The 15,755-nt window shown below is 38.3% G+C and overlaps 1 protein-coding gene across 1 annotated transcript in view; it reads left to right on the top strand.

Moving 5' to 3' along the window:
- LOC137401003 (disintegrin and metalloproteinase domain-containing protein 10-like) overlaps positions 1-15,755 on the top strand; it is a 23,186-nt gene extending 7,431 nt beyond the window's left edge. Inside the window, exons 8-18 of the mRNA XM_068087343.1 lie at positions 59-305; positions 604-741; positions 1,212-1,333; positions 2,390-2,524; positions 2,800-2,986; positions 3,543-3,705; positions 4,289-4,472; positions 4,770-4,961; positions 9,806-10,036; positions 13,256-13,390; positions 15,681-15,755. Coding sequence (XP_067943444.1) covers positions 59-305; positions 604-741; positions 1,212-1,333; positions 2,390-2,524; positions 2,800-2,986; positions 3,543-3,705; positions 4,289-4,472; positions 4,770-4,961; positions 9,806-10,036; positions 13,256-13,390; positions 15,681-15,755 — 1,809 coding nt within the window. The remainder of the gene's footprint in view (positions 1-58; positions 306-603; positions 742-1,211; positions 1,334-2,389; positions 2,525-2,799; positions 2,987-3,542; positions 3,706-4,288; positions 4,473-4,769; positions 4,962-9,805; positions 10,037-13,255; positions 13,391-15,680) is intronic.

Genomic DNA, 15,755 nt, shown 5'->3' with positions numbered 1-15,755 from the left:
ATATAGATCCTACCATTATATATTGTAAATGATTGTACATTATAAATTATGCCCTCAGTTTCTACTACCCATGAAAATAGCAAAATCTGTCAAATTTTACTTTCTCAAGGCTTTTCACAAGAGAAGTGTGATGTACAGCGAAGAGAAAAATAGGAGGCGCAGAGCCGTTGACCCTGAAAAGACAACATGTGAGCTATATCTCCAAGCTGACCATTACTACTATGAGAAGTGGGGCAGTGTAGACACAGTTGTGGAGCTGCTGACAGCATACGTACAAGCGGCCAACTCCATATACAGAACTATAGGCAAGACAGTCTCTTCTTTTCACAGTCATATCTAAACCTCTTGTGACAGTAACATTTCAGGTTGAACAATTTTTAAGATTTCTTTTTTACTGCCTACTCTTTTAAGTCATCACTGTTCGGCAGTAGTACAAAGATTTTGATTAAATGAACAAATTTGTCAATGATGAAGCGAACCAGACAGCAAGCAACACAAGGCTGTACCAAAATTACTTATCGAGGCCTTGAAAGCGCAAACCTATAAGTTTGATCTCGTAAAGCTCAGAAGCGAAGCTTTAGAGTAGACTTCTGTTTGCTGCAGACTTTGATGCCGATGGTCAAGCTGACAATGTGACATTTACAATAAAGAAATTGAAGATTTGGACTGATTCAACGAGCTCAGGCTATCCATTCGCAGCTAATTTAGACATCAATAATTTTTTAGAGGTCAGTACTTTACTCTTCGCGGCACTTGAGCTGATCAAATGATGTTCATTTTTTCAGGTATAGTCTCAGTGTGAATTAAGGTTGTCTGAAGGTCAAATGAAGAATGGTTAAGCTAACTACCAGATATTTCATACAAATCTTATCCTATTCAACGAGCTTTTTTTTAAAGAAATTATATTCAATATATTAAAACACTACTAGATTGCAAACTTTTAAAACACTTTTGATCAAGTCACTCAATAAATCCTGGTTTCTGTCTTCTCATTTTTGCTTTTAAATGTAATGAAAAACTTCATTTTGTTGCCAATTACTGCCAATAGAAAGTCGGACATACATAGTTACAAGTAAAATGTTTCTTCAATTTCAATGACTCAGGATATTATAAGTTCTGCCATATTATGCTCCTCTACTCAGCTCTCTTAAGAACTGTGCTCATAAATACAATGTACATAGTATTTTATTTTCAGGCTTTTGCTGCTCAGGAAAGCTTTGACAGCTTTTGCTTGGCATACACATTTACCCATAGGGATTTCAACGATGGCACATTAGGATTAGCGTGGCCAGGTAGCATTGACGGCAGCGGAGGAGTGTGTTCTAAATACAGAGTATGTATGTGCCATAAGAAATTAAGCCAATAGCTGCCAAAGAAGGCTCATGCTGCCACGACTGAGCTTAGCCTAGCTTAGGAATAGTCTCATGAAATGGTTTAGCCCTCAAGTGGGTGCAGAGGCAGATTTTCAGTAGCCATTCCATTGCGTAACCTTGTAAATCAGCATCCATGGCAATATGCTTACCATGATTAAGGTAGGCTCAAAGTGCAATTGCAATCGACGACCATTCATGATAAAAGGTTACACACGCAATAGCTAGAGTAGAGACATTATTGCTTTCTCATAGATAGATATCATGTTAAAAGCTTCTAATCAATAGACTGTGCTTCCTGCTTCAGCAATGTTTACGTGTTACCCTAGCGATAGCCAATACCTAGTTGACTAGCTCAGACCACACAGTAAGTGTAACAACAATAAACATCGACTTACTCTACTTACATCTTTGGGTGACGAATTGCTAGATATCATAAAGAGTTGAGATTCAACAAACCAAAGAAGCATTAGCGGGAGGTCTGAGTAGCCCCTTATGGCGCTTATGAATAGTCAAACAGAGGCTAAAACATGTAACTATTGTAAAAAACGTTTTACGATAGTGTTTATATCACTACTCAAAATGGATACTGTAACATATTTCTTTAGAACAATCAGAATGTTTAATTTTGATTTCTATTACGCTAACTTCCCAACATTTCTGTTACAGTAACTTCCCAACATTTCTATTACAGTAACTTCCCAACAGTTCTATTACAGTAACTTCCCAACATTTCTATTACAGTAACTTCCCAATATTTTTATTACAGTAACTTCCCAACATTTTTATTACAGTAACTTCCCAACATTTCTATTACAGTAACTTCCCAACATTTCTATTACAGTAACTTCCCAACAGTTCTATTACAGTAACTTCCCAACATTTCTATTACAGTAACTTCCCAATATTTTTATTACAGTAACTTCCCAACATTTTTATTACAGTAGCTTCCCAACATTTCTATTACAATAACTTCCGAACATTTCTATTACACTAACTTCCCAACATTTCCTTGATAGGTTTATGGCAAAGATGTGGCTCCGAAAAGTTTGAACACTGGAATTGTAACGACCTTGAACTTTCAAAGAGATGTCATCTTCAGTGTTTCTCAGCTCACTTTTGCTCATGAACTTGGACACAATCTTGGCTCTCCAGTGAGAATACTCCGAGTCGACTTACATATTTTCCAGACTCCTGACATTGTAGAAGATAGTACAACTTCAAAATTATTGTTAATCCAAAACCCATACGATTGCATCTTACCGTTACATTTATAAATCAATATTGAAAAGCTCTCTGATTCTGTGGCGGTTTAAACATCTCTACCGCATTCAACTCTGTTGTTTAAATTACAAGTTAAAACAAAACTTTCAACAAATGTAATAAGCCACATGTAGTTTATATTTAATATCTTTCTTGATACCCTTAGCACGATGAAGAAACTAGTCTGGAATGTTCACCGGGTAACGGTGGAGGGGGCAACTACATAATGTACCCAAAGGCTACTGATGGTGACCAGCTGAACAATAATAAGTTCTCTGCCTGCAGCATAGCCTCCATGAATGAGGTGATGAATGAGCATGCGAGACATAATGGAGATGGAGCCTGTTTCACAGGTAGAGAAAATACTACCTTGCACACTGTGGATAGTACGCCACTAGACAGTGTTGAAGACAGCTAACCTAGAGGGATCACTTTGGAAAAATTGAAATATTGAAAAGTACCTATCATGCTATAGGGTATCTGAAAAAACATTTGCCTTGTTCTATGCCTAAACATCACTGTTAACGTCACTGTTAACGTCACTGTTAATGTATCTGTTAACGCCACTGTTAATGTCACTGTTAACGTATCTGTTAATGCCACTGTTAATGTCACTGTTAACGCCATGATTAGCGTCACTGTTAACATCACTGTAAATGTTACTGTTAACATCACTGTTAACATCACTGTTAGTTTTGTTTCAACGAAGGGTTTATGGCGTGAAATCTTTGCTTTCAGTCTAGAGCACCCCTAAAGTTCCTTGAGTTCTTAGCCTACGGTTTACTCCAAAAGTCTGTTGCTCTCACATGCCTTAATAACCAGGTAGTAAATTTAATCAACTGAGGCTATGTTAAAACTTAATGAATTGTTCCAAAGAAACGCTGGCTGTCAGGTGTCTTTATGTTCTAGTGTACAGTAAAGCGACCTGCGGCAACAAGGTAGTCGAGTCTGGAGAAGACTGTGACTGTGGATGGGATGATGAGTGTGAGGAAACATGCTGTAACCCACAGATGACAACCTATGATCCCTTATTGTACACACCTTGCACCTACACCAACTCCTCTCAGTGCAGGTAGGATGCTGGAACAGAGGCTAAGAAATTTTTCCACAAAAACCATAAACTTTTTGCCTGTTTGTGAAGCTTTTGGGCATCCTTGAAAAAAACTGCCTCAATTTGTGAAGAAATTGCATCTTGGCTATAATATTAGTAAAAACACGCAGACATAATTATAGTATTCAGATAGTCTTTAGGTAAAAGTTTGATTTGATTTTAACCATATGTCACTGAACAATGCCGATAAAAGTAGCGTTATACATAGAGGCATTGATACGATCTTAAATCGATACGGTCTTACATGCGATAAAAATTGGAAAGTTTATAACATTAACTTTCCAATTTATATCGCATCTAAAATAACTGTCTAAAACCAGTGTCTTTTTGTATAACTTTGTATATTATAATGTTATAATATACGTTTAACGTTTAATATACAAATGTTATAATATACAAACGTTATAATATACACGTATAACGTTTGTATATTAAAATCTGTTAAACTTCCTACAGCAGTAGTACAGTGACTTTAGAATATCTGAATCTTGCGAGGCCTGAACAAGTTCTCTAGTGAAATTTTACACTCCTTGTATTCCTGCAGCCCTTCAGAAGGAGCTTGCTGTGGCAGTGACTGCAAGCCACGCAAAGCCTCAGAGCAATTTGAATGTCGCACGAATACCTCGTGCACGGAGGCAGCTATATGCGCAGGAACTGCACACTGTCCTGCATCACAGGCTAAGACTAACGGTAGTGATTGCGCGGATGGGATGGTCTGCTACGCTGGGGTAAACATTCTACTCACTCTTTCCTGTAACCAGATATGAACTGTAAACTAAATCCTTGCATAATGTTTGCTCGCTGCCAGCTTGTCTAGATTTGCTACTGACAGGAATCCATAGCAGATTGGAATGTGTCGGTTGTATAGAAACAACTTTGATGAACTCTATTCTTGGAGGGAGTTCGTAGCGTGACAAATGCTCAAATCATCTCAAAAAAATTTTTGAGGTAAATTTGACCCAGAGAGTCTTAGTAATGGTAGACCATAAGAGGGATAAGGGGTGAAATGACTAAGGCTTGATCAGTCTCATCTTTTGGCTCCAGAGAAGGTGACAACAAGGCTTGATCAGTCTCATCTTTTGGCTCCAGAGAAGGTGACAACAAGGCTTGATCAGTCTTATCTTTTGGCTCCAGAGAAGGTGACAACAAGGAACAAGTCAGTAAAAGAAGACTGTGATATGCTGGAGGATTTACTCAAATTTTCCATGTTTCTTAAGGTTGGCAAGGCTGCTCTAGGATTCAAAAAATGAATACTTTACGGTTTCTTTGTCGTACAGAAAAATGGCTATCAAGCTGCTCCTTGTCGCCACAGTGTTCACCACACTTTCAGCAGCAAGAGCACGAGTAGATACACTGGTGCTGCCGCAGGAAACACAAGCGACTAAAATAGCTGAGAGCCGACCACGCGGGTGAACACGATGGTGGATACTAACGAGTTGCTGTATTAAAATAAGTGTTTACTACAAGAGATCGCTGATGTCTCATTTGTTGCAAAAACAACAAGTAACAGTAGTATGACTCTCACTGAAATATTATATAGCTGGTAAATGTCTTTTCCTACTTCAGAAAACTATCACACTTGATTCTCTGGAAGAGGCAATGAAAGAACTGAGAGTACTAGACTGAGAACCAGGGATGAGCAGAAAGGAGCTAGAAATAAACCTAGTGTCAAATATGAAACATTTCACCCTGCTTTCTGTTATATAAATATAGCACTTACATGTGATTGAAGCGAAGAAGACCAAGAAGAGCGTCCGTCTTTCATTACACTTTCTTATATACTTCCCATACTGCTTTATACTACCTAATCTACTAGCTTTACCCACTAACTTTATCCAGCTTTATGCACTCACCGTAATTACCAAGACCACCTGTACTGCCTTGAGCGCAGACACCGATATAGCCTGAGCCTAACAAATCCCATAATACAACATGCCCTTTCTTTTTTTCTTTTTGTTTTGGGCCACCCCATCACTACCAACAAGCAGACATAGTAACTTACCTTACTTGTGTTGTTCGTTACCTGACTCCGTTAAGGTAGTCTCCATAGGCTGTGCTTCTGGCTTGGCTGACCTTGTGCCACCGTCTAAAATACTCTCCTCATTACTGCTAGCTCCATTGCCAGTCTGCACTGGCTTTTCCCTCGCCCTGACCTCTGCCGCTACCAACAATTTTACCGTGACCACTGTCACTACCAACACTACTTCCACCAACATCTCCATCACTACTTCCACTAACCTCGACTAGCCCGGAGTCTTTTGGTTGGGTCAGTAATGACTCCTCAACTTCAACTCCGTCTCTTCCATCTTTACCTCGCTCTCCCCAATAAGAGGCAGGCTCGACAGGCCTCCTGTGGGAGGTCTCCACCTGGGCCGTAACCGGCTGCACAGGGGATGGCACCACTGAGCTGGGAGTTGGCATAGGCCCCGACCTATCTAGCCCGACCTCACCTGCCACCAGTGCAGGTCTCCTACCAGCAATTCTCCTCTGAACCTCGGCTAACTCTTGCACAATTAACCTGAATGCCTTGGCATTTTCCAACTCCATGACTGCTGCCTCACGTATGGCTTTTAGCTTAGCCAATTTCTCTTTCGACTTCCTCTGCAACTCCTTTTCCTCTCTTTCAATCTCTGCTACCTTTCTCTCCTGACCATCTCTGTCTAACATTCCCTTGCTGGACACTTTAGCTAAAAAAGAGCAAACCTTTTCCATTACAGATACTGGTTTAGCTACCTTCTTAGCACCATCACTTACCTCATCATTTCTGTGTTCTCTATCATACCCCATAGACACTTGCACATCTCTGGTGCCTTGGGCTGTCCCCCGTTGACTACCAATTTCTACGTATTCGCTACTCTTCACTCCCTTGGTTTTACAAGTCCACCAATCTTGACCTGTGTGACTTTTCTAAACTTCGCTCTCTCTGTCAGACTTATTTGTCAGATTTTGCAACTCGACATTATCTGAAACATAACTTGACCCAGCAATAATGGTTTTCGACAAAAACGGTTTAACTTGCTTAATACTTCTACACTCCTTAACAGGCTCAAACTTACTTTCGCATAACGCGTTTACAACAGCAAATAATTTTAGCTGCTTCAACTCAGTTATGCCCAAAAAGTTAGTTCTCAATCTTTTCACCACATGAACTCTAGCATCCATATGCCTGTCTTTACTTTCCAAATGAACTATTACACTTCCAACCACTTTTAACTCACTACCATCAGCAGTTTCTAAAACTGTCGACGGTTTCTTTAACCGTAGGTTCAACTTATTGGCTGTTGCCTCGGTTACTATTGACACCTCAGCCCCAGTATCAAACGTAAACTCCACATTTACTCCATTAACTTCTAAATACTGCACAATTTTCTGGCCTATTCATTGATCTTCACCATATTTATCTCTATAGCCAGCAAATCTTGCACTTTTACCCCTTCTACTGTCACTGCACCTTTCATCATGCCTATCTGTCTCTCGCTTCTCAAACCAACTGTCTCTCTCATACCTGTTCACGCTGTAATTTCTGGGTCTATTCCACTTATCTCTTACGTCATGAAGACTTTTTTTTCCCCAATACCTCTCCCTACTGTTATCTTGACTGCCATACCTTACTTCTCTACCCTTATCCCAGCAATATTGGGATACGCGCCCTCGTGCCCAAAAGAAAAACCTTTAATGGAGGGACAACTCCGCATCTCATGGCCACTACACTGGCAATTGTAGCACACTCTATCTTCCCTACCTTCTCTACTGTTTGCTCTATATCTAGAGACATGCCTCTCTCTGCTATTGTCTCTATACTTCCTACTGTCACTGTCCTTGTTATACTCCCGGCCTCTTGTCCCATACCTACTAGTATCATGCTCCTCACTACTATTACCACAATACCTTCTACTACTCCTAGGGCTACCTCTAGGAGAAGATCGCCCTGCTTAATCGTAGCTTCTATCTCTACCACCACTCCGGTACTGCGCACGACGGTCGCGCTCTGATATCCTTGCTACCTCTTCTTTAATCCCACTTTTTAAATTGCTACCTCTACTATCTGATCTCACGAACCTGTCTGAATGATTCCCCATCTCACGAGCCCTCAATGCCTCATTCAACATCACCCAGGTCAAATTGGCATTCTTCATCAAGTCTTTACTTACTTCTCTATCTCTCAACCCATTTACTGCCACTATAAGAGCAAACCTTACTCTATCAGCGTTGTTCGCTACCTCAGCCTATCTGCTCAAACTCTCTACCTGTTGTAAATATTCTCTATCACTTTCTCCAAGTGCTTGCTTAGCCGTCAGAAACTTATGACCCTTCACAAACATGCTCTCCTGTCTACCATAATATTCCTGCAAAATATTCACTGCCTTTTCATAAGTTGAATTTGCACCATCTACATGAAACCCTGCACCCTTCAATACTTCTCTACCACTGTGCCCAATAGCTCTCAGTAATGGCCTCAACTTAGCTCTTTCTCTCATAATAAGGCATCTATTGCCACCTTCACCTTTGTAGCCCCTTCTCTCAACTGCACTCTCAATACATAAATTCATTTCTTCTATAAATCTCTCCCACGAACCATCACCGTGCTCACCAAACACCAGCTTCGGATAACCGATTTCCATCCCGACACAACACAATGTATTTTATGCCACCAACCCACTCTACCCCACTCTACCCCACTCGTATAAATTTAATGTAATTCTCATCTCCGAACACTTAATAAATATCTACACCTCTCCAACACTGATGCTTCACCGCTACAACACCTCACAGTCTCACACCACAACCTTACCTCACGTCTCCCCACCTGCACGCCCATGAAAGGGTCTAATCAACCGTTAAACTTAACCTGTAACCAGAAAAATATCGCTAACGATAGCGCACAAGAAAAAGATTTAGAGCTTCGTCAACTGCGCCATGTTATATAAATATAGCACTTACATGTGATTGAAGCGAAGAAGACCAAGAAGAGCGTTTGTCTTTCATTACACTTTCTTATATACTTCCCATACTGCTTTATACTACCTAATCTACTAGCTTTACCCACTAGCTTTATCCAGCTTTATGCACTCACCGTAATTACCAAGACCACCGGTACTGCCTTGAGCGCAGACACCGATATAGCCTGAGCCTAACAAATTCCATAATACACCACTCTTTGAGGCAATTTTTATGGGAAAGCTTGGTAAAGTTAGGAACTGGGGGTCTGAACAAAGACAGTTCAGCTACTTTAGGATTTACTCCAGGTATCACTTATTCCAGGCACAACTTATTCTAGGTCCACTTATTTCAGACACCACTTATTCCAGGCACCACTTATTCCAGGCACCACTTATTCCAGGCATCACTTACAAACTTACAAACTAAGCATTTGGATTATGTTTTATTGTACCTTTTTTCAATATGCTAGAAAACTCAGTCGACCAATCTTAGAAGAATTGACCAGTCAGCTTGTAAAAAAAACCAAACCAATCAAATAAGAGAGTTTCAACCACATTGATTAGGTCTCAGCAGTATAAAAAGGTTAACACATGGAACTTCCATCAAGAATTCAAGCTCTGCTGACTTGGGGATTTGGTCAAACTAGTTGCAAAAGGGATCACACTGACAACTCTGGACTTCATGTCAATAACAGGCATTGCCAGGCTGTCTGGTAATTCCTCACACCTTTGAGAGAGTCAATCTGCATACCACAATATGGAGAGATAATACACAAAACTCTGACTCATCTCGACTCCACCAATGGGCCCACCTTAAGCTACTAACACCCTTATATATGTACATGTATATATTTTTATTCTGTTGTATAAAGTTGTTGCCTATAGTATAAACTCTCGATATCTATTCCATTTTTTACCTGATTGTAACAGGTTGGTAATTGAAATACATAACAGACAACTGCACCAAATTTTGCTACCACTTGAACTTAAACGAGCATCTTTCATTACTACCGTGTTCAAACATAGATATCTGTGCATATATTATAGCCTTAGTGTTTTACGCATATATTTACAGCCTTAGTGTTTCACAGCTGTCACCTTTATTATGGTCTTCTGTTTAGGACTGCTCTACCTCCATCTGCCAGGCATTTGGCTATGAGCATTGCCAATGTACACCACTCGTACAAGACAACTGGAATGATGAGAGACTCTGCCAGCTCTGTTGTATGGTTGAGAACTCTTGCATGCCTTCTGCAGAGATGCCTAATAAAACCAAGGTCAGCATTGGAGTCACTGGTCAGCCCTGCTTCGAGTATCAGGGCTACTGCGATGTCTTTCTCAAATGTAGACAGGTAAGGACAGATCTAAGGATATGCTTAGGTTTCAAATATAAGTACAAAAGAATAATAGTGTTTATAGATAAAGAAACAGAAGAGCTGTTTTGCAAATATAATCTTATTCCAAGGTAGAATAATCATAAATACAAGCACGGAAGCAGATCATAAAAGTAGGGAGCATAACTCCCTCCAGCTTGTCTACACCTACATTTTGTAATTTATATAAAGTGATACTAGTAAAAACACATTCTTAAAAGTTTACTTTTTACAGTATCAATTTTGCGTATATCTCTTTCAGTAATGAACATGTTAAACCTACTTACAAAGCTTGAACACCAATTCGCTTTTTCTTAAAACTTAGTAAGTCTTACCTTGCGCTGCTCTTGGGTAACACCTCTGTTATTGTCAACCCATTTGTTACTGTTTATGCCTCTATTTCTGCTAATTCATTTGTTACTGTTAAAACATGTGTTGTTAACATGCAATTAATAAGCCATTTAGCATAGCTAACTTATTTTAGTATTTTTGGTAAAGTAAATCTGAAGGATTTAATTTAATATGGTGCCATAAATAAATATATAGATAAGTCACTACAAGTCATCTAAAGTCACTACGAGTTATTTCAAGTCACTTCAAGTCACTACAAGTAATGTCAGGTCATCTCAAGTCACTACAAGTTATTTCAAGTCGCTACAAGTCACGCAAGACTTGTGCAAAGTTTAAGCTAGAACAATTTATAATTTATGTTTCTTCCTAGAGTTTAATTTATCAAATTTTCAAAACAATCTCTGCAATGACAGAATAAATTTTTAAAATATTTTGTTGCAAATGATTTAAAAAAGTGCTGTTGATCAATTCCACTTTAAGTAGCAAACGAATAACGTTCAGAAAATATAGAGATGAAGTGGTACGCTGATGAATATGATGATTATTCACAATTAACTGTGTCACCACTGAACATTAATTTTCATTAAATTGCAATGTTTTAGTTGATTTCAGGAAAGACATTTGATTGTAACTGTATCTTGTAAACTATGAAACCCTTGAATGATTGTTATGCGTGGGCAGGTATTTTGACCTCGCCAACAGTTCCACATATTTATACTGCACCCTGGCAAGCATCGAAAGACTGTCTTAAAATTTCTTTTGCTTGTTTTATTTCAAACAACTAAAAGGTGCTTCTAATCAGGTCATATGATCAATCCGTGTCACTGCCTCTAATCAGGTCATATGACCAATCTGTGTCACTGCCTTTAATCAGGTCATATGACCAACCTGTATCACTGCCTCTAATCAGGTTATATGATCAATCTGTGTCACTGCCTCTAATCAAGTCATATGACCATTCTGTGTCAGTGCCCCTAATCAGATCATTTGACCAATCTGTGTCACTGCCTCTAATCAGGTCATATGATCAATCTGTGTCACTGCCTTTAATCAGATCATATGATCAATCTGTGTCACTGCCTCTAATCAAGTCATATGACCATTCTGTGTCAGTGCCCCTAATCAGATCATTTGACCAATCTGTGTCACTGCCTCTAATCAGGTCATATGATCAATCTGTGTCACTGCCGCTAATCAGGTCATATGATCAATCCATGTCACTGCCTTTAATCAAGTCATATGATCAATCTGTGTCACTGTCTCTAATCATTTCATATGATCAATCTATGTCACTGCCTCTAATCAGATCATATGATCAATCTGTGTCACTGCCTCTAATCAAGTCATATGACCATTCTGTGTCAGTGCCCCTAATCAGATCATTTGACCAATCTGTGTCACTGCCTCTAATCAGGTCATATGATCAATCTGTGTCACTGCCTTTAATCAGATCATATGACCATTCTGTGCCACTGCCTCTAATCGGGTCATATGACCATTCTGTGTCCCTGCCTCTAATCAGGTCATATGACCAACCTGTGTCACTGCCTCTAATCAGGTCATATGATCAATCTGTGTCACTGCCTCTAATCAGGTCATATGATCAATCTGTGTCACTGCCTCTAATCAGGTCATATGATCAATCTGTGTCACTGTCTCTAATCAGGTCATATGATGAGTTTGTGTCGCTGCTTTTAACCAGGTCATATGGTTAGTCTGTGTCACTGGCTTGGTATACGAAATACTTGGCAAAATAAGGTACCTTGTTGTAAAACAAAAGCAAGTGTACAAGTGTATTTGAGATTCCAATACACTTGTACACTTGCTTTTACTGAAGCAAGTGTACAAGTGGCTGTAGCTAAAACTCACACGGCCTTGGTAGCTATTAAAAATATTTTATCGTTTCTTGGTTGTCTTCTCTCGAAATGTTAATTGAAAATTGAAAGAACAACTTTCCAATTACTCAAAGTACTCCGTGAGTTTTGTGCAAGGCTTAAACTACAGTATAGGTAATAACTTTTTGTTTTGTGAACTCAATACTTTTAACATTACAGTTATTTCACCATGTGATAGATAGCTTTTGTGTCAAGAAAACTGCATTGAACCAGGACTTACCTGATTTGAAGCTAATGTGACCTATAATTATATTTGCAGTCAATAAAAATTCAACAAGTTCTGATCAGCATTATCATACTGAGACATGATACGGCAGTAAAACATTCCTTAAAGACAGCAATGGATGCAACCCTAACTTGCCTTATTACAATTATTAACATATAAATGTCAGTTAGCATATGAAGAGTTTATGATGAATATTTATTCCTACAATTTCTCAGGCTTTAAGGCTACAGTTAGAATTGATTCAGAAAACGAGTCACAAACAGCAAATAGCAAATAGCAAATAGCTGTATTCTGAGAACATATTTATAAAAATAAACAAATCACATTTTTAATCTTATACTTAAACCCACACCCTTAGCGTTTACCTAATTGTAGCAGGTACTTGAGACTAGTAGCAACAGATGCTTGTGACTAATTACAGCAGGTGTTTGTCACTAAGATTCTAATTGATTTTACACAACTTTGATTTAAACTGTTAGACTGTTGAATGCTTTCTGATTGGCTCATTTTAAATGAATGCTTTCTGATTGGCTCATTTTAAATGAGAGTGAGAAAAAGTAAATGTATTAAAAGTAAGTAGCAAAAATAACATCCAGGATTCTAGTTGCTACTTCCAAGTGTCCAACAATCAGCTTCTATAACTACGCATTTCTCTCATGTTCTGTTACCCCCAGAGCTTGGTGTAGATTTAGCACCATAGCTAAGTTACTGCCTATACAATTATAGCTGGATCCAGTAGGAACAATCAACAGTCTAAGAAGGCTGTTCTCAACCGAAGAAGGCCAGGCTACTGTGACTGAGTGGGTGACTGCCAACTGGTACATAGTTGCAGCTGCACTCCTTGGATTTGTCATCCTTCTTGTGAGTAATGTCTTTTCATGCTACATGTATTCATGCCCTTTAATCTATGTTAAACTATTTTGCCTTGTCACCCTAATTATTATTTATTATATAGTACGATATAAAATGATATAATATTAATATGAAGTAGGGTATTAGAGAGAATTTCCTGATAAGTGCTCTTGATAGAAACTGTAGAGGAGTAAGAATACAGACCAAGATCGTGTTCGGCAGGTAGAAATCAAACAATAACTAATGATTACTTGTTGTTGACTCAAATCAGTCCCTACCTACTGTGACGCTCTGGAACATTTAGTGAACTTTTTACAACATTCTGATATGTGTATATACATGTAAATACATGTATATGTATATACATATTTATAAACATATCAAAATTTGGTAAAAATTTAATTATGCGTTCTAAATATATATATATTTGAGCATATTTGAATATATATATCTATAATTCTCAGCGTTGGTGTGTATGCCCGTCCAGCTAGAGCTATTAAAACATTGAAATAAAGAACCCGTATCGCAGAAGATTTGATTTCGGACTCGCTAGTTCACTAATCCGCCGCCTTACTAATTCAGCCACACATGCTTGATAGACACCAAGGCGATATATGTTGCTATACCCAACGGAGCAAAATACCCAACGGCTTTCTGTTACTACGTAGGGTGATAGCATCACGTCACGAGAAGCTGGTAGCTCCTATTAGTAAGCTTACTCAAATTATCAATTGGCAATGTGCCAGGCTAATAGCAAATGGCAGGCAGCTCTCATTACCTCTCATTGTTTATATGATGATTTTAATACCCAGGCAAAGCTGGGTAGCACAGCTAGTATATATCTATTTTTCAGTGTTGTAAGTAGATCCTTCCAACTATAGCTATTAAAATCTTAAAATTAAAATTTTACGTCTCTGACAGATTTGAACTCACAACGAGAGCATCTGTATGATTTTCATCCAAGCGCTCTACCACTGAGCTACATAGCCTTTTACATCGATGAAGTAATCATATTCCCTATACTTATGCACACGATTATTATTTGAGCAGTGCGCCCACGCGTTACGATGTCCCCGTTAAGAAATATTTTTTGTAATGTTCAATTACTATATCTGGGGTTGAGGCCGATTCTTCTCACGCGGATAATTATATTATAATTTTATAATTTGTTTGGTCAGACAAAAACAGTACGATATCTCATTTTTACATTTGTACCAGTATCGACAGGTACCAGTATTGTCGTATTCAAGGTTTTGATGAATAGCTTCTGCTGGAACAGTAACATTTTTTATACACACACACCTCAATGCAAGAAATGTTACTATTAATTCGTTATATTCAAGATTTTTATTTTGTCTTCTCAGTTCGTATTAATTGTATCATTACCGAATCATCTTTTATTGTAATCGTAGCAAAACCGACTTATTTAGCTATTAGCTTACTTGCTAATTATTTCACGTTTATATCTAAACCCTTTTAGAGTTTTTTTTTAAATTTTATTTATTTATTTGACTTGCACAAATCATTTTTCTCATGATATGAAGTTTGAAAGTTACAGTTATGTGACAAAGTTTGAAAACCTTACAGATGTTTTTATTTTCCCCTAAATTATTTTATCTACGCAAAACATGATATGATGTTTGAAAGTTAGAATGGCAAATGTTGTTATATGTTAAATACAAATTTATTTTCTGTGTAGACTTTTTTACCCAGGCAATGCCAAGTAGTACAGCTAGTATATATATATATAAAAAAATTTGTTTCCTCACCACCCATACCTCGTATGGGTGGTAAATTCTGCTCTAACTCGGGTCTCCTACCAGAGACCTGGGAGTTTGAGCACTCGCCTCAAGATCTTTTATCTTTTATATATATATATATATATATTTATATATTTCTCAAAGTATGTGTGTCCCTCCAGCTATAGCTATTAAAATCTTGGAATAAAGAATCCGTACGGAAAAAAATTTGATCACGGACCATACCATTCACCAGTTTGACGCCCTACCCATTAGGCCAATGAGATTGAGTTAGCTTGCCGATATAAGTCATTATATGAGAGCAAATACCCAACGGCTTTGCGTACTAAGCAGGGTGGTTGTGTAAGGTGATTGTCATTAGTTACATGTAGCTTACTGTTTCCATTGGCAATCTGCCAGGCTGATAGCAGACAACTCTCATTACTTCTCATTGTTTATAATCTGATTTTTATTACCCGGGCAATGCCGAGTAGCACAGCTAGTATTTATATATTTAAGATATGTAATAATGAGGATTATTGTTCGGTTTGGTTTTTTAGGCGCTTGCAGTTAAGTTTGGAGCCAAACATGAGCCTGTGATACAACTGGGACAAAACAAAGTATCCTCACGATAA

The sequence above is a fragment of the Watersipora subatra genome, chromosome 7, assembly GCF_963576615.1.
Source record: "Watersipora subatra chromosome 7, tzWatSuba1.1, whole genome shotgun sequence".
NCBI classification, from domain to species: Eukaryota; Metazoa; Bryozoa; class Gymnolaemata; order Cheilostomatida; family Watersiporidae; genus Watersipora; species Watersipora subatra.
This window is presented reverse-complemented; position numbering and strand designations above follow the sequence as displayed.